The 23,219-nt window shown below is 34.8% G+C and overlaps 2 protein-coding genes and 1 long non-coding RNA gene across 3 annotated transcripts in view; 1 reads left to right on the top strand and 2 right to left on the bottom strand.

The window, feature by feature from the left end:
- LOC141385595 (uncharacterized) overlaps window positions 1–23,146 on the top strand; it is a 65,375-nt gene extending 42,229 nt beyond the window's left edge. The window contains exons 4-5 of the long non-coding RNA XR_015491703.1: window positions 21,212–21,376; window positions 21,458–23,146. This is a non-coding gene — a long non-coding RNA (uncharacterized LOC141385595). The remainder of the gene's footprint in view (window positions 1–21,211; window positions 21,377–21,457) is intronic.
- Window positions 1,000–4,280, bottom strand: dmrt3a (doublesex and mab-3 related transcription factor 3a). Its single transcript, NM_001005779.3, has 2 exons — window positions 3,695–4,280; window positions 1,000–2,333 (listed from the first exon to the last, which is right to left on the bottom strand). Exons 1-2 carry the CDS (start codon window positions 4,074–4,076, stop codon window positions 1,369–1,371), a joined length of 1,347 nt encoding a protein of 448 aa, NP_001005779.3. The 5' UTR covers window positions 4,077–4,280; the 3' UTR covers window positions 1,000–1,368.
- The window catches only part of dmrt1 (doublesex and mab-3 related transcription factor 1), a 45,308-nt gene continuing 35,329 nt past the window's right edge, over window positions 13,241–23,219 (bottom strand). Inside the window, exon 5 of the mRNA NM_205628.4 lies at window positions 13,241–15,416. Within this exon, the coding sequence (NP_991191.2) occupies window positions 15,283–15,416 (134 nt within the window). The 3' untranslated portion in view covers window positions 13,241–15,282. The remainder of the gene's footprint in view (window positions 15,417–23,219) is intronic.

Genomic DNA, 23,219 nt, shown 5'->3' with positions numbered 1-23,219 from the left:
GCTGCTTTAGCATCACACACGCGTTTATAAACGCTGGGATTTTGAATAAGTCACGTCAAATGTATAATTTATATAGCTCAGTTACAGGTACCCAGAAGCTAATAGACTGTTTGTCTTAGTTGAACAGTTTGTCATTTAAAGCCTTAATTTGTTTTCTGCGTGTAGGCCTAAAGCGAATTATAAAGTGCATCACAAGGTGACAGTGTTGAGTCAATACTGATCTTTTCATAGTGGGGCATTCCTGCACACAGTAGGCTACCGCATTTTCACTGAATTCAAGGGATAATAATAATAAATTATATTATATTAATGATTATATTAAGAATATCATTTGAGAGATGATAAAGTAATGTTTGTCTTTTTTTGCACGGGGTATAAAAAATTAAATATAAATATGTATGTTTGATGGTATGTTCTTCTGAACATGTCTTATTCTTATTGAAACAATTTCATTTAATGTTGGCTAGATGTGTTACGAATTCACGACCTAAAACATACCATACTGTATAAGCAGGACTTTCAATTATGTTTTATTGGCTGATGTTCAGAATGTCCACTAGGTGGCGCGGTTAGCTTACTTTTCTTGTCTTTGATAAAATCAAATGTGTTGTAAAAAAACTGCACAACAACAAAAAAAATGTTGTAACAAACCATTCGATAATAATAAGGGGTAAATGTTATTTTATTATGACGGCTGGATCATTTGATAATATTGTGGCATTGCTTAAATATATAATAAAGAACTGGTTATGGACTCAAAGCTGCATTTGTGTCAATTATGTTCGTTTCAGATATGCTAGAAATGTAAGAAACATTTTGTCTCATTGAAATTTTATTTTTATTATAATTACTGTAAAGAGCTAATTCATTGGGTTTCTTTTCTTGTATTGAAGAGATGCTTTTCGTTAAATCCCAATATTTTATTTTATTTTTTTATGTTTGTTGTTGTTTCTATAGATTTTTCAAACATGTAAATATTTCAGATAAACACACTGACAAAACAGTTCATAGAAGGTTTATTTGCCATACTTTTACATGCAGGATTGCTGAAATATTTCTACATTAAATTGTCATCAATGGTACATTTCATGCAAAGTGGTAATCCATATCACTGTGCTCAAATATGTTATTCAGACTTTTTGGTCAAACAATAGTCCCTTATTGATCCCCCTTCCCTCCTCCAACTAAAAAAAATAAAGCTAATGTTATTCCACACATGATTAAGTTGGCACAACAACCTCAAATCTGGTAGAAATACAATACCTCAAGTAATGCACTGTACATCTTTTCATTGCGCTCCTAGAAGAGCAGTGTCTCTTTCATATCGCTTCAAGCCATATTTCAGTGCTTATTTTGAAACCGCTGGAGTTAGGAGGAAGTATTGAGGATCCTGGAATCTGAGGAGTCAGATCTGTCATCGTACTCCTCATCTGCAGCGTACATGCTCTGTTTGGCAATGACTGGGCAGCTCTCCTCCTGGATGCTGATCCGATGCTCCTCACTGGGTCTGCTGGTGAGGAGCGGAGAGCTGCGGATCACCCCGGCTGAGGGGCCTGAGAATGGCGGGACGTACTGAGAGCGCAGCTGATACTGCTGCTGCAATGTCATGGTATTCCACAGAGTCACATCATTGTGCATAAATGGCCCAGCCTGGCCACGGCTCAATGAATTCCTCAGCATGAGGGGGTATCGAGGGGGCTGAGGGAAGCCATGCTGTAGTGGCATGCTCAGGGGGCCCGGTACGACCCCACCAGATGACTCAGAGGAGAAGCGAAGGGAATCGGGAACACGAAAAGCCGACCCGACCGACCACTTGGAAGATGAGACTGGGTAGGAGCTGAGCGGATGCTCAAAGAGGTGGCCGTTTGAGGGAAGAACCAGAGCATCTGAGCTCTCTGACAGAATCTTTTCAGGTTTCATTGTGGAACGGCTGGAGAGCAGGATCTCAATGGCTCCGACCAGATCCCCACCGCAGCCTTTCAGGATGAGCTCCAGGACTGCTGGTTTGTGGGCAGGAAAGATCTTCTTCAGGACCTCCAGTGGGGGTCGGTTGGCTCTCAGGCTGAAAGGGAGAGAGACAGAGCCAGAGAGGCCTTCGATGAGGAGGTTGGGCTCAGGGGAGTATTTAGGGTTGTCAGATTTGGGTTCTGGGTCAGAGCAGGATTTTGACAGGCCAAAGCGGGACTCCTCAAGCTGGGGAGATGGGTCAGAGGTGTCAGGGGTGCAGCAGAGGTTGGGTTTGGACTCCTCTGGGGAGCTGACTGCTTCTGGTTCTCTGTCACTGCCACCGTTCTCTCCTCCAGACTGCTCACCGGACAGCTCATCACTTAGGTCTGGAAAACACACACCCACACAATGACTGTATGAACATACTAATATACAACAATAATACAATCTGATGGGGTTAAATATAAACTTATTTGACCTAATCCCGAACTGGCTGGGACAAGTTGGACTTGTGGAGGGATGATAAGAGACTGGCAGTGAATGAACGGGACAGAAGTATACTGTACATGGTTTCTGGTAGATTGTTTAGATAATCTGAACATGTTTCTCTGAAAATTAATGTCTTTAGATAGTAGGCCTCTAAAAATTATAAAACTGTCAGTTAACATTAGTTAAAATCTATTGAAGCCTGGTCATTTGCCGACAGTTCTTAGAAATGGCTAAAGTGATTGCCTTTAAGTCCAGCTAAAACTCTGACACTAGTAAAACTTTGTCTGCTTCTGCAGACTATAGTGCAACATTCAGGTTACTGACCTGTCAGCACTCCTGTGATTTATAATGGGCAACTTTATTAGCTGTTTGTATAAAAGCGCTGACGTCGTGGCAGTGAAAATATTTCGTCGATGCCACTTAATTACAGTTTTGCAGACTGATTACTTTAGAAACATTTTACATCAGCTTGGACTTCGCCTACTTTGCATTTGACTTGCCACGAAATGATTATCAGGGCCTTGCCTATTACCTCTAATATGTACTGTCGGTCGCAGAATAAAGTATTTAAAACGACCAGCATTCAGATCATCTCACCGAAATAAGCCGATACCAGTTTCTTAATGCAAAATGTCGGATTGTTGTATATATATATACATATACGGATTATATATATATAATTTAATGAAAAAATAATTTAGTTGGAATTTCAGAACTTTTCCTGTAAAATGCAGAATGTTTATTCTCAAGTATATTAAATATCGAAAAAAGTGTGGATCTAATAAAAGTGTTTTGCTGGAATTTCTATTCATTATCATAAATGATATAAAACATAATATTTTAATGTAAACAAAATAATATGTTTATTGTGATGAATTTATAGTTTCGTTATCAATAGCTTGTTCTAAAAAACAAACTGTCCGCATTGTCCATTATCATGTTTTTTCGGAACCAATGCATATTATTTTGTTTAATATTTGTGACAAGCCTAAATATAATTTTTATTATTTTATTCGTAATATATTAACATATTAATTTACTAATTAGGTTGTAAAAGTTGCCAGTGTCAATGTTTAAAAATCCAGCCAATGTTCTCGTTTATCCAATTATGTGTTAAATAAGATTTGTAAGTAAGTTATTAAATAAGTAAATAAGGACCAGTTACAATATTGATGTGTGCAAACAACGCATCGTCATCAGGGTTGCTAAAACTTAATTCCAATCAGTAAACTTTTTCAAATACTGAGAAAGCGGTTACCTTGCGGTGTTTTGGGGGTCCCGGTCTCTGTGCTCCAGCGCAGGTCTATGTCGCTGGCCCGCGGGTTCGCGCTCTGCTCTCCGCTGTTCACCGTGATGCCGGGCAGCGCTCTCAGAGACTCCGGGATCAAACTCTCCAAACTCTCGTTCGCCTGCTGCCTCCTCAGCGCCACCTGAGCTGCCATCACCCGCTGCCGCTCGATTATCAGAATACATTTCTCACAAGTGCAGTCCTTAAATCGGCAGTAGCGCTTGTGCCCTTTCAGCCAGGACAGCACCCCGTGGTTCCTGCAGCGCGCACACTTGGGGGTCCTCTGGAGGGGCGCTCTCGGCTGGGACACCGGGCCCCCCATGTAGAGGTAGGGCGATCCGTAGCCATTCATTTCTCAAGTGGTTTCCAAAGGTGCCAGAGGCGCAAGTGCATCAGATAAGGTGTAGAGAAAGAGTGCTGTCAAGATCAAGCCCCTCGGCTGCTCGATACACTCCTGATGAGAGGTGTTGACTCTTTAAGACGAGGATCCACCTTTCGCCCCGCAATAAAGAAGTGCATCGGGCGATCTGACACGCACTAACGAGTAACTTCTATTCCTCACATCACTGTCACGAGCCATTTACATCCCCCTGACACTGGATGGAGGGAGGAAGGCTCGTTTTTTTTCTTAAATATATTTAGGGATCTTGCCGATATGCAACCTTTTACAAAGCCTACAATTACTGATAGCTTGTTTGCAGTATGGAAATTACAAAATACAAATTCGGATTATTCCTGTCAATAATAATATATTATAATATAATATAATATAATATAATATAATATAATATATGAAACAGTATAAAAACAATTGGGTCTACAAGGTAGGCCTAGGTATCGTGTTTACATGTATCAGTAATGTTTAATTTGCGTTTTCAGTTAGTGTTTAACTACAGAAGTTCAAGTCAAATAGCACAAACTGATTAATTAGATAAAAGATTAAACAGACGCACGTCGATAGCAACTGTTGGCACTCAGTTGGCATCTGTATAGGATGGTAGGCTACATCAACAAATCGTTAGTGTAATTTAATATTTCGTTAAGATATCATAATTCAACTTCATACAGAATTTAGACCAGAAACTAAATAAAAAAATAGGCTAAAAAATCGCATTATTCATAACTCTAATTTAATTCACAAAATGTGTAGCCGTGTTTGTATTTAAACGCGTATTCGAAATAATTAACAATTATATAAAATAAACTTATTAATGAACATCAAGATGAAATAAACTTCATCATTTTGACCGGTTGTTTGAACCACATCACATCGATTTGCCAACATACGAAGCATGAGGTCCTTATGACTGGAGTAATTTGAAGAATTGACTGGGAATGTAGAAATGAGTTCCCATAACTGCTGTGCGCTTTTCACCAAAACCATGCGACCACTTAGGTATTTAGTTTAACCACACGCTGCGAATTCGAATTAAACACAGGCGACAATAATATGGTGGTTTGCATTTGAATGAACTCCACTTATTCCCATGAAAAAAAAAATGTTGAATGGTGCGACATGCAGCACGAGTTAATTGAGCAATATGATTTTGACTTTAAATTAGTTCTTGAAGGATCTCATAATAATAAATAATAATAAATATTGAATGAAGTGAACTGGGCAATGTCATCTACATTAAACAGGCCTATTTGCTGTTGTGCTCACAGTAAACATGCAAAGGCTTTAAATGCGGGGGTGTAGGGTGTAAATTGCAGCACACCTTTCTTAAAATGATGCCCATCGCTTTTAAAGTCCAGTGAAACTCAACACCGGGCACCCTCGAGTCCCGTTTCTGTTCCTAAATGGGTTTATTCAAGCACGTAATGGGATCCCGGCAGCACAACTTTGAGAACTGGGGGCCACGGTAAACTTCACCACATGAACTCCGTTTCCAGGGCTATTAAGCTTTTAATTGGAAAATAGCAGATGAAATTTCAAGGTGACGATAATGCAGCATGCAGTCTGTGTATGGTGAAGGGAATTCACACCATGGGGAGCTGGAAGAGGACAGAAATGCTAATAAAATTACGCTGCAGACGCAAAAGGAATAGAGGAGAAAACGCTCTTTAAAACAAAATAAACATATAAATAGATATATACCGACAAAGGGGAAACTTTGTGAAGACTGCGGAACAACGAATCAGACGTTCAATAGGCTATGTATTTAAAATATTGAAACATTTATTTGTATCTCATTTTTGCACTCAAATTGTTTTGTGTGAACAACAAAAGCAGTTTTTGCTATTCTGTTTTTGTGGTAGCTTCCTTGCATCAAATAGATTTAAAAAATAAAAAGAGAATAAGTTGAGCTTGCATTATATCATAAATATTATATAGTTCATCTTCATGTATCACCAATCCTCATGATCCTCCTCATCTGAAGGACCTCCATCATAATATTTAAAACACATTTAATAAGTTTATTGTATTTTACTGTCAAAAATATAAATCAAAACATTAATGTCATATTTTAATTTCTAATAAAGTACAGTATTTAATATCTTACCAAATTAACAATATTTTTTAGATAATTCATTTTTAAAATAAATATAGTAAATATAGTAATTCCTTCATAGAACAATTATAATAATGCTACACATATAATTATACAATAGTTTTATGAGAGCATTTGCATTATTCATTTGCATCCTCTTTTTAAATGTTTTTAAATGGATTAATAACTTAAATTTTATTATTATTATTATTATTTTTCCAAGAGAAACTTTAAGCTTTTTCTTCAAACATTTTCACAGACCCATCCAGCACCCCAGGACATTGTGGTCCTGAAACCAGTTTAAAAACTCATGTATAACTGTACGAAATATAAAACAAAAACAACTTGTTTCTTTACCAATGAATTGCTTACAAAGTGTGCTTTTGATAAGTGTTTGCCTAATTCTTTGGTGAGATACATGCATGTTAAATAATATAAAAAAGCCAAAAATCTATTTTGACTGCATTAAATGTACTGTAGAGAAATAATGGAACCGAATCTCCAAGAGTTAAACACAACAAGACATAAATAGATTAAGATATACAAATACAAACAATAAGTATTTAAAATAATTTCTTTCTCAAAAAGGTAAGACCAATTTAGTAATCACAACCCTGCAAAAGATCATTTAGCAAGTTCTTCTGTCAATAAGCAAACAGGAGAACACAAAATTCTCTTGACACCCACAGCAGAGCTGAGGTAGCAATGATGATATTAATGATGGCTACTATTTCAAGATAAAATCGTTTTTAAAATATAATGTTCAATTTACAGTGGTAAGGATTATGTAAATGCTGTGTGGTTGACCTGTTAGCAGCACTAGACTGTAGTTGTAGAGCCCAAAGGCTGTTTTATACTGAACTGAAGGACAGAATAATGTCAGTAAATGTCCCAGATGTAAGATCAAAAAGCCATAAACCGAATATATGACACCAACTAAACCTACACAGCCACCCAGTGTGGGAGGTCTTTCACTCCCTCGTAATTTACATTTACATTATTAATTCACAGTTACACCCGGCAACAAACGAGAATAAAAATAGATTAATTTTACAGAGGAGATATGGGTGCAAGAGTAACTTCTTAATTTCTGCTTGTAAGCAAATCTAAGATTTCATACAATGAGAATAAAATCTGTAGTAATGATTAATCACGATAAATTACATCCAAAATAAAAGCCTACATTTACATGATATACATATGCGTATGTGTATAATTATTATGTATTTATAAATACTGACATACATCTATATATTTGAGAAATGTTTTACATATATATCAATTATATATCAATTGAAATATTTATGACAATATTTTTGTAGAATTTAGTTTTATGTATATGTGCATACTTCAGCCCTTTTCCATAGTTTTATACAGGGTTCCCACTCTAAGCTCCCTTGTTTTATCTGATTAAAAAGCTGAATTTCCATATCGTTTTTTTTGTGTTTTATTTTTATTTTAGCTGTAGTATGTTTTCATATATTATTTATTTTTTTATTTTTGTTATTGAAAGTTTCATTGCTTTTTTTTTAAATGTGATCGAACTGTTTGTTTTAATTTTAAATGTATAGTTTACTGAAAGTGTATGTATGTATATACATATATATATATATATATATATATATATATATATATATATATATATATATATATATATATATATATATATATATATATTATGTAAAAACACTTTTATTTCTAAATGCGATTATTCACTGCCCAGCGCTATAGTAAACGTTGGTCATTTATTAAAGTGCTGATTTTATACCGAATGCCTTTGGACAACACAAATTCAAAGAGTACAGTAAAACTTCAGTAGGGCTGAACTATAAATACTGATTTCTGTGACAAAAAAAATCTGTTAATGAACAGTTTCTGTATTTGTGATAAAAAGGTATTGTCCTTTTATTTACAGTTCTGAATTGGACCTTAATCTCTGCTCTGTTAACCTTTGATGCTGAAAATTCATCTCTTCAGTTTACTAAAGTTGTTTTTATTGACATTTTAGTAGTTTGTAACAATATATTGTTTAAGATATAATATATGAGCAGTTTAAGCGTTATGGATGTGACATTTGCAGTAAAAACTCAAAACATAAATTCACAGAGAAAGTCTATGTTATCATTATACTGAAACATCTGTTTATATTTTCTAGAACAACTAATCACAGACTTATAAGATTAGAAAAATATCAATCTGTAAACAAGTTTTGTACTTTAAATCTAAAAAATGGTTTTATGGCAAGGTTGAAATTTGCATGGAATTGCTCACATATACAGTTGAAGTCAGAATTATTAACCCCCATTGAATTGTTTTCTCCTTTTTTAAATATTTTCCAAATGATGTTTAACAGAGCAAGGAAATTTTGTCATTTTGGATAGTATGTCTGATAATATTTTTTCTTCTTGAAAAAGTATTGTTTGTTTTATTTCAGCTAGAAAAAAAGCAGTTTTAAAGTTTTAATTTTTTTAAAACACCATTTTAAGGACAAAATTATTTGCCCCTTTAAGCTATAGTTTTTCGATAGTCTACAGAACAAACCACTGTTATACATTAACTTGCCTAATTACCCTAACCTGCCTAGTTAACCCAATTAACCTAGTTAAGTGTTAAATGTCACTTTAAGCTGTATAGAAGTGTCTTGAAAAATATCTAGTAAAATATTATTTACTGTCATTAGAAATGACTTATCAAAACTAATATGTTTAGAAATGTGTTGAAGAAATCTTCTCTCCGTTAACAAAAGTTGGGGGAAAAAATAAACGGGGCTAATAATTCTGACTTCAACTACATGTGTGTATATATAAGTCAGTAAAATAACAGAAAAAGTACAGGAATATGCAGGTTTTTGTATTCATGGCACCACTTTAGGCCATATTTCACTTCAAACTATTAAGAATGCCAAAAGTCACTTTTTGACATTTAGACATTAACTTTTTGAGTTCAAAATATCAATCTTTTCAATTCAAAAGCATAAATAAATTGACCCACCCCACATGCATAAAAAAGTACTTTCTGTCATGCCTGATTGAGGTTTATATTGGTAATTATGCATAGACTCTATGAATGTTGAGTCTGTGAATCGGCCAATGGTCTGCTCTGTCATCGCTACTCTTTGACACTCAGCCAATAGTTTCAGTGTTGTGAGTAATGACAGGACATCTGTCCACTGACATGTCTGCTTATTCTTCTCTGTATAGACAGAGGCTCTAAGGGCACCCAAATCACTGAGACTCTGACAGGACACACACCTCCTCAACACACCCTTTGCATCTCAGCCTCCAAACCACACAAAAATAGTCTCTATAACACCCAATCTAATGGATTCTTGCCACTGAAACTCTAAAATGAAACAACTAGCGATTGTCAAGTACTGACAGCTTCATATCCAATCAATCAGGCTCATTGCGGATTACTTGCATAGTCACTGTATTCATTTGCAATCTTTTTGTGCCTGGGAAAAAAGGTTTCATGTTCATGCCATTACATGGTGTATAAACGAGCTATAAGACTTAAAACAGATTGTTTATAAGTAAGCAAAAATTCTGTCATCATTTACTCACCCTTCACTTGCTCCAAAACCTGTTTCTTTCTACTGATTAACACAAAAAAGTTATTTTAAACAATGTTGGAAACTGGTAGCCAATCACTACAGTACTGACTATCATAGTATAAGACAATGGCTACCCATTCCTAACATTTTTCATCATTTTTGTTTCAGGATAGTTTTGAATGATCACTTTTAGGTTATCTGTTGCTTTGTTTTTTGTTTGTTTTTAAAGAAGAACTAAATCCGACTGGCTTTAAATGATCCTTCCAGTCATATTAGTTGCCAGGTTGCCAAAATACAGTTTTCTTCAAATTGAATGCATACTCCTTTGCAGAATATGCATGCTAATAATTTGACGGAATAAGAGGAATAAGGAGAACTGGCTAAACTGGACTTTTTTTTTTAGTCTAAAAATGTGTGGCTAATGAAAAAAAAACTAAGCATATGCTTCTTCATATTATTTTTCACGTATAAGTTAAAGAGTTTTGAATTGTGATCCATTGTTTTGCTTAGTTCACTAATATTTTTGTAGTTATTTTTTACATGGTCAAAGTGTAAAATGTGTAAAAAAAAAAAAAACATGTCATATCGTGTCATATTTGATTTTATTTTAATTTAAAGAAACTAATAGATGAACACACATACAAAAATGCATCAAGCTTCCAGTTGTGAAATCTACAAATCGAGCATGAACTTGTAATTGTGGCATCTGAATGGCTTTAGATCTTCTGTAATTATTGTCATTAGCATATGAAAGATCACCAGTTAACATTCATGACTTGTTAATGATCTTTGAATGGTCTTTAATGGACAACGGCTTGACGTGTGCGTTCTTCATCCCTTTTCCACGATGCAGAGCTCCCACTCTAAACAAAATGTCAAAATCCCAGACTTTTACCTGATTTTTCATGACCTATGACATATTATGGCTGAACTTCCACAACTTATCCACCTTATTTTATTATGTTTTCTTTCATTCTAAAGTTGTAGTATTTTTAATTTATTTTTTAGATTTAGTTTTAATAATGAGTTTTCATTTTAAAGAGATAATTCACTGATAGTTCACTTCAGTTATTTTCATAATTTGGGTTTCTTTAAATAAAAGAAATAAAAATTTAGTTAGTAAAAAGTTAGTAAAAAATTCAATAGATAGTATCATCATTTTTATAATGTTTTATTTTGTGTTAAGTGGAAAAAAAATAAACAAATCTTTAGAACCAGATGAGGGAGAGTAAATACATTTTCAATTGTGGGTGAACAATCTCTTTAAGATATACTTTAATCAAACTAAATGAAAATCTGATTAAAATAAAATATAAAAAACAAAATAAAATACATTTGTTTTAAGATAATAATAATAATAATAATACTGTTTCAGTTTTATAGGGTTGGTTAATTTTTATTAACCCTTGTTCACTCATTACTTATTTAAAAAGTTTACACCAGCTGTTTATGCATCATGTTGAGATTTCAAATCTGACACAACGCTGGCATTCAGACAGACATATTCGAAAAATTGAGGCTTTTCATAAAGACTAATGAATTATTGAAGTAAAAACAGAATCAATTATATGTAAACTTATGATCAGGGCAATTTGTGTACATTCTGTTGTGGGTTTTAAACATGTTATACCAAATACCTATTTTATTAATTATTAAATTATATTAAACTATATTATTTTGTTAAAACTATTATCATCTTGCATATTCTACAAGTGGTATGCAAACTTATAAGCATATTGTATTTACCCACTGCGTTTTTATTAATGAGTTTTAAAAAGTATCAAAAGTTGATAAATCAATTATGAGAAAAGTAAGGCCCTTAAAAGGTATTAAAAAGTCTTAATCACATTTTTATAAGATCTTAAATTTTGTTCAAGCACTGTCTAAAAAAGCATATAGTTATTGTCCTCCTAAAATTAACAACTAAGTGCTCGATCCGCACGATTGGTTCGAGACAGGGTGCAACCAGCCAAACTCCTCCGTCCAGGGGATGTCACGTAATTTGCGACAAATGCAGGAGGGTGATGTGACGCTCTTCACTTGTAGAAAAAACAATAGAGCAAAACAGATGGTAGAATGGGAAATGGGAAAAATACGAGTTTAAACAGTGGCTGAAGCCTGTCGCTGAAAACAACCACGTAATTTATTCTTTCAAGCTTTGTTTCTTCCAAACTTATCTGAGTTCTGTTGCATGGTTGTGCTCCTTAGATTTATTTAACTACAACTGTTGTGAAAGGTTTGATACTGATTAGAATTTGAAGTAGTGTTGAGGTCTTAAAATATAATGACAAGGTCTTTAAAAAGTCTTTAAAAGGTATTAAAATTACCTTTAGGATTCCTGCATATTCAATTCAACTCAATTCACCTTTATTTGTATAGTGCTTTTACAATGTATATCGTGTCAAAGCAGCTTCACATAAATGGTCATAGTAACTGGATCAGGGTAGTTCAGTGTTTAGTGTTTAAGTTCAGTTTAGTTTAGCTCAGTTCAGTGAGGTTTAAAGTCATTACTGAGAGTCCAAGCACCGAAGAGCATATCCATCGATGTGAAGCTCTACAGATCCTGAACCATGCAAGCCAGTGGCGACAGCGGAAAGGGGAAAAAAACAAAAAAAACATATACTCTGAATCAGGCTGTAATACATGACATGCAATTCAAGATTGTTAATATTTCAGGTAAATGTTTTTTTTTTTTTTTTTACATGCATCATTTTGTATGCTTGTAATTTTCTATATTTACATACATGATCAACATAACTTAAGCATTTTTTTAAATAACATAATATTGCTAACACAACAAATCAATCAATCAATATCATCAATAATTTATTCATTCTGTTACTGACAAATAAGACATTTAAACAAAGCTGAAAACCTGTAACCATTCACACCTATAGAAGTTTTTTTTTCTAAATATCTTCATTTTAGCATTAGTAACATTAACAACGCTAAACAAAAAAGATGTGAAACGCAAGAGTAAACGATGACTAAATTTTCATTTTTATGTGAACTTTCCCTTTATTGTAGCAGACTCTGATTATTTTCTCACTTTCCAGTAATCATTTATATCTTTACTGAACCCTGGAAATAAAATGCCTTCAATTCAAATAAATGTATTAATACAGATTAAACGGGGCCTTGTTTCAGAGCATCAAGTCATCAAACATTTTTATGATGACCTCTTCCTCTCTTAAATCCAGAAGGCCTGACTTAAGAAAATGCGCCTGTCGCCCCCTCCAGACTTCGGGACAGGGCGGTTTTATCTCTCACACAGGCGGCGTGATTGATGGCACAATAGCAGCTCAAGGAAAACAAACCCACAGACACTTTTCAGCCTGTCGCTGGAACACAAACCCGGAGCAGCAACAGAAGGACAAGGTGCCGCGGACGGAGCCCTGCGCTGACAGCCTATGATAAAGCGGCCTTCCTTAACTAAACTCGTAAAGCACGGGACAATAAAACTCAATCTTCTGTAAAATCCAATTAAGTCATTATCTGACTGATTGTATCTTTAATTGAAAACAGAAGTGACAGTAAATTTCTGTGATATATCAGGATCAATCGATACTGCCGTACAATCTGCTCTCCAGAAGTGATTTATAATGCCAAAGCCATATAGGTAACTCCACATTCTTCTCACTAAAACCACTGGGGGATGAAATTAAGAGTAAGTGCGTTTAATAAAAAAAACAAGATGGCCAGGTTATTGATTACAGCAGATGGGGCAGAATCGAATGAATGTTTTCAGGGTGCAGAGCAAAGAAAATACAAGTAATTTTCATTTCAGGTTTTATAACAGTCAACAGCCTTGTGAAAGTCAGTCATCAATAATGATTTTATTTCCACTGAACATAAGAAGATAAGCACACGACCATTGCAAATTAGCTTTGGTCTTGTTTTGTAATGATAACAAATAAAATTTTTGTAACAGCATGGTGTTGGTGAATGAGAGCTCACCGGTGAAACAGTGGGTGAGTTAACACAAAACCAGAGTGTGGAAAACAAATGAACAAATTAATCAACTGTTAGTCTTACTAAACAGTGCAAACTGTTGAATATGTGCATTTTTTAATTACATTTTTAGTTATCTTTAGAAAAAAAACATGAATGAATTAATTTTTGTCTTGGCTTGCTACACAATAAAGTGACAAGTCACCCCAAAAAGAAATTGACTGTTAAATTGCTCACACTCAGGCTATTCGAGATGACTCTGGTACTTAGTGAATCATAAATACAAGTCAATGCCTACTGGCACTTGGAGAGTTTGACAAATAAATAGAAAGACTAAATATTTTTACCTGTGGTTCTTGATGCTCCATCAATGTAAATGTATGTATTTTTCTTCCACAGAACTATGTATTGTCAGTAGCCAATTGTCTTTTTTTTACTTTTAAAGTATCAACAGCTACTTACTTGCATCTAATTAATCATGCCAAAGAAAAATTTACCTACATCTTGGCCTTAGAGTGAGAAAATTGACAGCACATTTCTTTTTTTGGTGAACCATCTACATAATACTGAGTTCCAGTACAGAAAGAAGTGCAAAAGTAGTACTTACTGTCAAATCTTAAAAACAAAGCTCTCTATTATAAAAACAAATGCAAAACTTAAAAAACAGATTGCACTTTGAATGCCTTCCCAAAACATTTAACACTTTGTTTCATTCAAAATACTGAACATGGCCACATTTGTAGTTAAATGCACTGTCATTACAAACGCCTGCAACAAACAGAGTCTGAAAGAAAACAAAGTTTTTGTCCCTCTTCTCCTTTGCCATTCATTCATGACTCGACTAAGGACACTATCTCTGCCAACAGCATTAAAATCAAGGGCACAGCTCCATATTATACAAAGAAAGCTCGGAAGAGTCGAGCACATTAGCTGGATCGGGTATAGGAACGGGCTAGATGCAAATCATCAAAAGTTAAATGATGTCCTTTAGTGATGGCCATAAATAAACAAGCCATCCGCAGCGAGATTGAAGCATAATTTAATAGTATCTCTTCTAACCCAACTAGTCCCACAACAGCATGGAGATGCTGGAAAAGCCCTCATATAGTTTGCATCATGAAGGTCGCGGGAAGGAAGTTAGATTATCCATTAGGCCAATGACAGCAATATTGAGCTTCAACTGATGTGCGACAGTAAATCGTTCTGCTCTGCCATTTCTTTCAATAGTGTTCTTCTAGATAGTGGAAGTAAATCATTTTAACCTTTAAAATCTGCAGCAGTAAAGTGAACAAAGCTAAGCTATCAAACTGTGTGAAACATATAAGTAAACTATGTAAACAGCATTTCTTGTCATCGATGACAACAATCGAGTTAACAATAAAAGTCAAAACCTTATAGAACGACCCCTAAAAAGAGAAAAAAAACAGCACTGTGATCAACCTGATCAGTATTATTGGAAACATGTTGGTTACAGAATCATTACACATTTGGCTGAAAATAACAGTAACTTCTCATTTAACAAAAAGTTCAAGTTGTTGTAACTGGCAGCTGGAGATGGTCTTTCATTTGGTGGCCCCCTCTATGATGGAGTCGACTGAGAAGCTTCCAGACTCTGAACTGCTTTCACACTCCAGCTTGTTCTCAGCGTTGATCATCGAGCTGATGGACACAGAGTCTTGAGCTCCATCGGAGAAAGCTGAAATGGGATGGATCATGAAACATGAACTATTTGGTGTTTATTATTGGAGACTTCTTTTATGCCAGAGCGTAATCTGGTTTGGGCATCTGTGATAAAGAACACCTGACGCATGCATGTACTGTAACATGAGCTTTTTTGGGTTCCTGTCATTTTCTCATCTAATGGCATGCACAGTAAAGTACAATGGTGCCAAAAAGTATTTGGACACTTGAGCTACACTTGAAAATGTCTTTGCATTAGAAACAAAATATCAAGCCAAGAAGTGTTTATGCCTGAGATTCAGAAATCTCAGGCATGTTTTTTTCCAAGTAAAAGAAATCTGGTTAAGACTTAACAATAAACAATAGAGGCATCATTCAAGATTAAAGGTGTAGTTCACCCAAAAACAAAAACTTCACCATGTAATTACCCTTAAATGGTTTTAAACATCTATGCATTTTTTAGTTTTCTGTTGAGCACGAAACAAGATTTTCTAAAGAATGTTAAAAAACAGCAGCCATTTTCATAGCAGGAACAAAAAAATACTATGATAGTTAAATGCTATACGTTAGCATCATAGCTTTGAAAACACAGTGCCTCCCCTGCCATCCAAAGCCACGTGTCCTGAAATCAGGAATGTGCACTCATAAAGATGACAGTAGACAGCCCACTAGATCATGTCATTCCCCAGTTAGAAAACTTTACAGCACTTTATACTGCAGGTTTTCAGTTGTGTAGGAAGCAAAACCTGTCATAATGTGCAATATTTTATGCATGCAAGCATTGTGGGTCTCACTCTCTCATGCGCTGTCCTAAATCAACTACTGTATGCTTGGTGGTTGGCCGGCAGGTTGCAGGAATTACACTTATTACTGAACCATACTTACATGCTATTTCAGACCAAATATTCAGAGTGGCATGGTAAACAATTTAGGGAGCGTGTCACAGGTCGTCATTGTTCAAAAATGAACCAGTGTGAAAATAAAACCAACTTCACCTCAGTAAAGCAGGCTAGCCGGAATAGCGCTATTTACTTATGTTTTGTTGTTAAACTAAATAAAAACATATTATTGATGCTGTAAAAGGTCCCTTATGAAATTAAAAATAGTCACATCAATCTTTCGCCGAAAGATTTCAGTGACTGAACAACACTTTTGTGCATATAACCCATTCATAGGACAAACACATCTAGATCAGCTTTGCGTGACTAAAAGGGTTTTAAAACAGAACATAACCTGTCTAAAAGAAATACTTCAGCCAGCCATGGTGTCGTCCTTTTCTCCAGCATGCAAAAGTGACTACAATATTGATTCAGGAGTTTAAAAAGTTTTGATTGAGCATTTGTTTTTACTGCTCTTCATATAAATATAATTACATTTAGATCATTTACTTTAGTCATTACATTGGAATGTAAAGAGATTTTCAACCGGCACAACAAAAAAAAATTCTGAAGACAATCACCTACTGCACCTTCAATGGTAGCCACTTTCCAGCATGCAATAGTCTACAGAAGAAATAAACAGGTTTGAAACAAATGGAGGCTGAGTAATTAATGACAGAATTTTCATTTTGAGTGAACTATCCCTTTAAGGTAAAAAGTATTTTTGTTCTTTTATGTAGACCTGTCTATTCTCATTTCTTATACTGCCAATGAAAAGCTTAAAGTTTGTAAGATCTTTTTGAAAGATGTTTGTTTTTGGGGAAAAAAAAAGTTTCATGTTTGCAAAAAAAAAAAAAACTAATATTATGACTTTAATAACCATTTAATATTTTATTATATTTCTAAATTAATTTATTCAGGTGACTGTAAAACTCAATTCTTAAAATAAACTGAATAAGCTGAATAGCATTAAAAATTATATCAATGTTGAAAATGCAGCTTAATATTTTAATATTTAAAAAAAAAAAAAAATTGTGTTATTAATTACTTATCCTCATGTAGTTCCAATCCTCTGAAACCTTCAATCATTTTTAGAACACAAATTAAATTTTTTTAGATGAAATTCTAGAGCTCCCTCATCCTCCATAGACAATAATGTACCTGGGATGTTCTCAAGTCATTAAAAACTACTTTGTTCACTAGTCTTCTACATCAGGCCAGACTGCGCGTTTACTAAAATCAATACAATGCTTGAGTAATGTGCTGATGAATTTAATGGCAATATGTCATGCTGACTGTTGTAAACATGTACCCTGATCTGACACAAAAGAAAAGGCATTAATAAACAATTTTTATTTATTTATTTTTGCGCACAAAAGTGTTGTTGGAGTGTTGTATGATTACACTTGAACTACTAAAGCCACATGGAAAGTTTTGGTAATATTTTTTATTCTGGACCATCATCACTGTTTATGGAGGATACAGGAGCTTTCAGATTTCATCTAAAATATATTAATATGTGGTCCAATAATGAACAATGTTCTCTGGGGATTGAAAAGACACAAGGGTAAGCAATTACAAACAGAATCTAAACTATATTTATTTATTTATTTTATTTTTTTGTGAAAACTCACCCTTAAAAGTAATCTTGATGCAAGTTTGAAATGTTATATATAGTATTCGGAAAAACCTTATTATTAGTAACACTGGTGGCTAAGTAAACTGCAGCAAATAATACTGTGCTCGTGTTTGCACTTGAATGTATTAGAGACTTTAATGAGGATGATTTGATGACCCAACTCACAGCAATGTTCTTTTTTGTCCTGCATATAGAAGTAGAACTTGAAAATAAATGAGCAAAAATGTAATAATAATGAACATCACCAGTCATGGTGTTGAGAATAGTTAGATTAATATTTAAGTATGTGCTGTGCTATTCCCAATAAAATATCATCAACAAAAATGACAGCATTGAGAAAACAGCAGTAGAGAAAGCATCTGATCACAGTGATGTGAATGCGTTTGCACAAGCTCTCTATGATTCAATTATAAATTATATAGAATTTAAGCTATGGATATGTGACATTATAGTGTGCATTATTATTTTAATCTTACAGCTTTATCCTGAAGAATGTATTTGTTTCATGTATCATAGAACAGAAGAAAGCCTCTGAAATTCTTGCTTAAAAAGTGTTTAAAATATTTTCTAAACAACCTAAATGTCATTTTTTCCTCCAGCTTTGTTTACACTTTGGCAATAAAAAAGTAACAAATTCATGAAAATCATTTTTAAATCAGACAAATTACAAATGATAAAAAAACAATGAATTGTGTTTATACGACCGTAATGTAATTAAAAGTTACATTTTTGACAACAATTTTGTGTCTGTTTCTTTTCTTTTTTTTTAAACAAACTCACTGCAAAACATTTGTGAGATGCAGAGCAACAGTACAGTATTGCATTTCTGAATGAATCTACCTTTGAACAAGTCAATTTAAGTCAATGTCAATTTTTAAGCTGTTCTGGTGCGCATCTGCGGCCAAGTTCTGTTCTTTTGCCTAATTTGCCTTTTTTATATTGTATTTTATTCATATTATAGTTACTACGAATAATGTAATGCGCGACACAATGGCTCAATAGGTAGCACGATCACCTCGCAGCAAGAAGGTCAGTTGGCATTTCTGAGTTTGCATGTTCTCCCCGTGCTCGCGTGGGTTGCCTCCAGGTGCTCCGGTTTCCTCCACATTTTAAAGACATGCGCTATAGGTGAATTGGGAAAGCTAAATTGGCCGTATGTGTGTGCATGAGTGTGTATGGATGTTTCCCTGTACTGAGTTGCAGCATGGAAGGGCATCCGCTGTGTAAAACATATGCCGGATAAGTTAGTGGTTCACTCCACTGTGGCAACCCCTAATGAATAAAGGGACTAAGCCAAAAAGAAAATGAATGTAGTTATGATTAATGTATTTGTAAAAGAACACCAATTTATACGTGAAAAAAAATGTAAATAAAATATTGAACGCTACTTAAATTTTATAAACAATATCCCAATCTGGAAAGTGTTGTTGAAGCACTTCTTATTTTGAGATGATCGGCTTCTCCGGTCACACTTGACAGCATTAATTAAGCTACACTGTCAGCTCTCAACAATACAACAAAACAAAGACAGGGGTGCCTTTCCTGAATCTCACACCACAGTAAATTCTAGCTACTCTGACAAACTCACTCAAGCTGAAGATACGCGTTGAGTCAGTGAGACTGCTGAGCACACAGTGCAGGATGAGTCTACACTGTGCTGACCTTCTTCAGTGACTAATAACCAAACAACATTACTTCAGCACAAACAGATTCAATCAAAAACGTTAAGAAACAGATGCTCTGTTGGACATTAAACAAACACTGAGAGTCGTTAAATTTTATCAGTAGCAAATTGAATTACTTAAATTATGCAAAAGCGAAACTATACTGCACAAATATTAAAGCTCCCAATAAACATGCATGATAGTTTGTGTATCGAGAAAGGTCAGCACTTGTCTCGAAGTGCATATATGAAGTGAATACAATATTAGAGTCTATCAAAGTTACGAGTATTGAGAGCAGTGACACACAAATCCAGTTCAGCCGCTTTCCTGACCTTCATAACCCGAGGAAAGAAGCATAAAAGCTGTCGGTGTGCCTCTCATCCCTCCCTCTTTTCATCTGCCTCTCCTCTGGCGTGGATGTAATTAAGGGGCGCTGGTGAAAAGGAGTAATTTTTCTCCTCATTAACTTCCTGATTGGTTTCAGGCTACAAAACTTTGCGCTCCGCCTGCAGTTTGTCACCAATTCCAAACGGGCCAATCGTTAATACTAATGTTTGTGTAGCTAAACTGCAGCGGCGCTGTGTGTACAACAGTAGGGCTGAAAGAGGAGGGGCTGGAATTAGCCTTGCCGCTGTTAATTCTGAGGGAGTTCATCAGGGGGAAATCTATGGTGTAATTAAAGGGAAGATCTTGCGGGTGAGTGGACAGGTCGTTTGTAGAGACGGTAAATCAGATGTGGGGCTGTTCGGAAAGCAGACATGTTCTGTGTCATGGCTTCGTTGCCTTTGATTATCATTGTATTAGCGGATAATATAGACTAATGTGAGACTAGGCAGTAAACACTCTGTAATACAGACAATCAGGCTTTCAAATATGCAATTTTCACAATGAAACAAAACATTTTCTTTTATTTTAAATATACAAAATATTCTCAACATAGTATAACCCCTATTCCCTAATTTTATCAAACTAAATGAATAGTTCAATGTTAGTAAACTACATAACTAAATTAACTCATTAATTAAAGGGATACACACAAAACGTTAGAGAAAACGTTAGCTAACTAGTGCCAATTCCCTTAACTTAGCTGAAAATGAGCTCTGCTATCCCTTTTTATTTTTACTATTCATTCAGAACGGACCTTCGGGTCACTCGGAAGGCGGTGGAATAATACATTTGTTTAATATCGGCTTAATTTAGACATCGGATCGATAACAATAATCTTAAAAATAGCATTTATTGGCCGATAACGATATGGCGGCCAGATATATTGTGCATCCCTAATCCCTAATAATAATAAGGTCTGACTTTGCTTAGACAAGTCTTTTCACTTAACAGAAATAATGTACAGTATAGAATATTAAGTCATGGTGCAGTGGAAAAAGAATTAATATTGTGTCTGACTCCCATGAGCTTGGACGACTGCATCCATACATCTCTGCAATGACTCAAATAACTGATTAATAAATTCCTCTGGAATAGCAAAGAAAACTTTCACGCAGGACTCCCAGAGTTTATCAAGATTCTTTGGATTCATCTTCAATGCCTCCTTCATCTTACCCCAGTCATGCTCATTAATGTTCATGTCTGGTGACTGGGCTGGCTAATCCTTGACCTTCTTTGCTTTCAGGAACTTTGATGTGGAGGCTGAAGTATGAGAAGGAGCGCTATCCTGCTGAAGAATTTGCCCTCTGCTGTGTTTTGTAATGTAATGGGCAGCACAAATGTCTTGATACCTCAGGCTGTTGATGTTGCCATCCACTCTGCAGATCTCTTGCACACCCCTATACCGAATGTAAGCCTAAACCATGATTTTCCCTTCACCAAACTTGACTGATTTCTATCAAGAATTTTGGGTCCATGTGGGTTCCAATAGGTCTTCTGCAGTATTTGTGACGTTTGGGATGCAGTTCAACAGATGATTCATCTGGAAAATCTGCCTTCTGCCACTTTTCCAAATGATCAACTAGAAGTCAATTTATTTTTTGTTGCTTTTACAACTGGGGTCGACGACAAGACTTTTGTCAGGTAGTGTAGTAATACTTGTTATAAATTATGTATTTGTGCACTTCATTATTTTGTAAAAATTCATTTTGCCTTTATAATCTTTAATCAAGTACCACAACCTTTACAATTATAATCAACTTTTCTTCACTTCTCGTCACATGGAATGCCTTTTGGGCGGGGCTATTAGTGCATGTCTTTTTTTTCACCCTGCTTTTGTCCATCTTCCTCGCTTTTGGTAGCAACGCCCATCTTCCAATGATCCAGTTAGTTCCTAAAAGACATTATCATGCACCACCCTACATTTTTTTTCTCATTCAGAATCCAAGAAGGTTTACATTTAATGTAGTTTACAATATAGGTTAAAAGTGCAAACTTTACTTCCATTTCATGCTGACTGTTTTACCATGAAGGTAAATAATTATAATGTTAGATATATTAATTTCCACCCCAGTATAGCAAGTATAGTTTTTGATAATAATATGCTTTTAAAAATATGGAGCAAGGGGTATATTCTAAAATATGTATATTGTTAAAATAGGTAATAAATTGTTGTAATTTAGCAAACCAATTTTTTAAGGTTACATCTTTAAGCTATACTGATAAAGAAGGTTGTGTGGAGAACCAGGACATAAATACTCTACAATCCTACTGTAGCTTGTTTATGATTCAAAGGTTGATGCTGAGATGAAACTCCAAAAAATGGGATTCCCAACATGGGATTACAATCTCAACCCATAACAATATAATTCAAATATCTTGTGCACATCTTAACACTCAGTTTTAGACTGATACAGTGAGCTGTTATTTATGTTTTTTTTATTTTTAATCACAGTAAGTACATCTGTATGAGTGTATCTGTATACACGTTAGAGCATGTACTGTGTGTGTGTGTGTGTCCGTGTGCGTTATCTCTCTGCAACTCAGTGTGTTTATCTAAGTGAATGCATTATGGACCCTCATGGCCCACTGCTGGCAGTATATGAGTTGCAGGGGAAAGAGCTTATCCACAATGGATCAACCCTGAATTACCATCTTCTCTCACATCTGGGCTTTTGTTCACTTTTTTCTAACTGCCAGAAATGATTGAGCTTCTTTCAATGTTTCCCCTCCCCTTTTCATGCTCTTTTTTAAAAAAAAAGCTTCCTTTTGTTAAACCACACAAAGACTGTTTAATAGTTTGGAAATCTAAGATAGTCAGCCGAAAAAGGGTGAATAGGGCAAAAGTTCAGATGTGAGAATAAGCTCTTTTGAGGCGTACAGAAAAGTAAATCCTCTCTTGTTTCAGTACAGATTTACACTTGACAGACACGTGTGAACTTTTTTTTTTTTGTTTTGTTACTGCTAGTGTTGGGGAAATTTCTTGTTTGGCAACTTTGTAAAGGTTTCATAAATGTTTTTCTTATAAAATATGTTGAAACACTTCTTGTTTTAGCAGTTTAACGAACTGAGCGTCCATCTGGTCTTTTAGCTGTTAAGTGGCTAAAACCACTCTAAAACCAGTAAAACTGGTTTACTTTTTTCTTTAGGATAATGAAAAATTATATTGTTTTGTATTGGAGCTTTTACCTCACAATGTGTTTTTTCTCCTGATTTTTTAAAATCTAAATTCAGATAGAAAAAAATGTCAGAAA

Source organism: Danio rerio, chromosome 5 (assembly GCF_052040795.2).
Source record: "Danio rerio strain M-AB ecotype USA chromosome 5, GRCz13ab, whole genome shotgun sequence".
Classification (NCBI taxonomy): domain Eukaryota; kingdom Metazoa; phylum Chordata; class Actinopteri; order Cypriniformes; family Danionidae; genus Danio; species Danio rerio.
The sequence above is the reverse complement of the archived record's forward strand: the minus strand, read 5'-3'. Positions and strand labels throughout refer to the sequence as shown.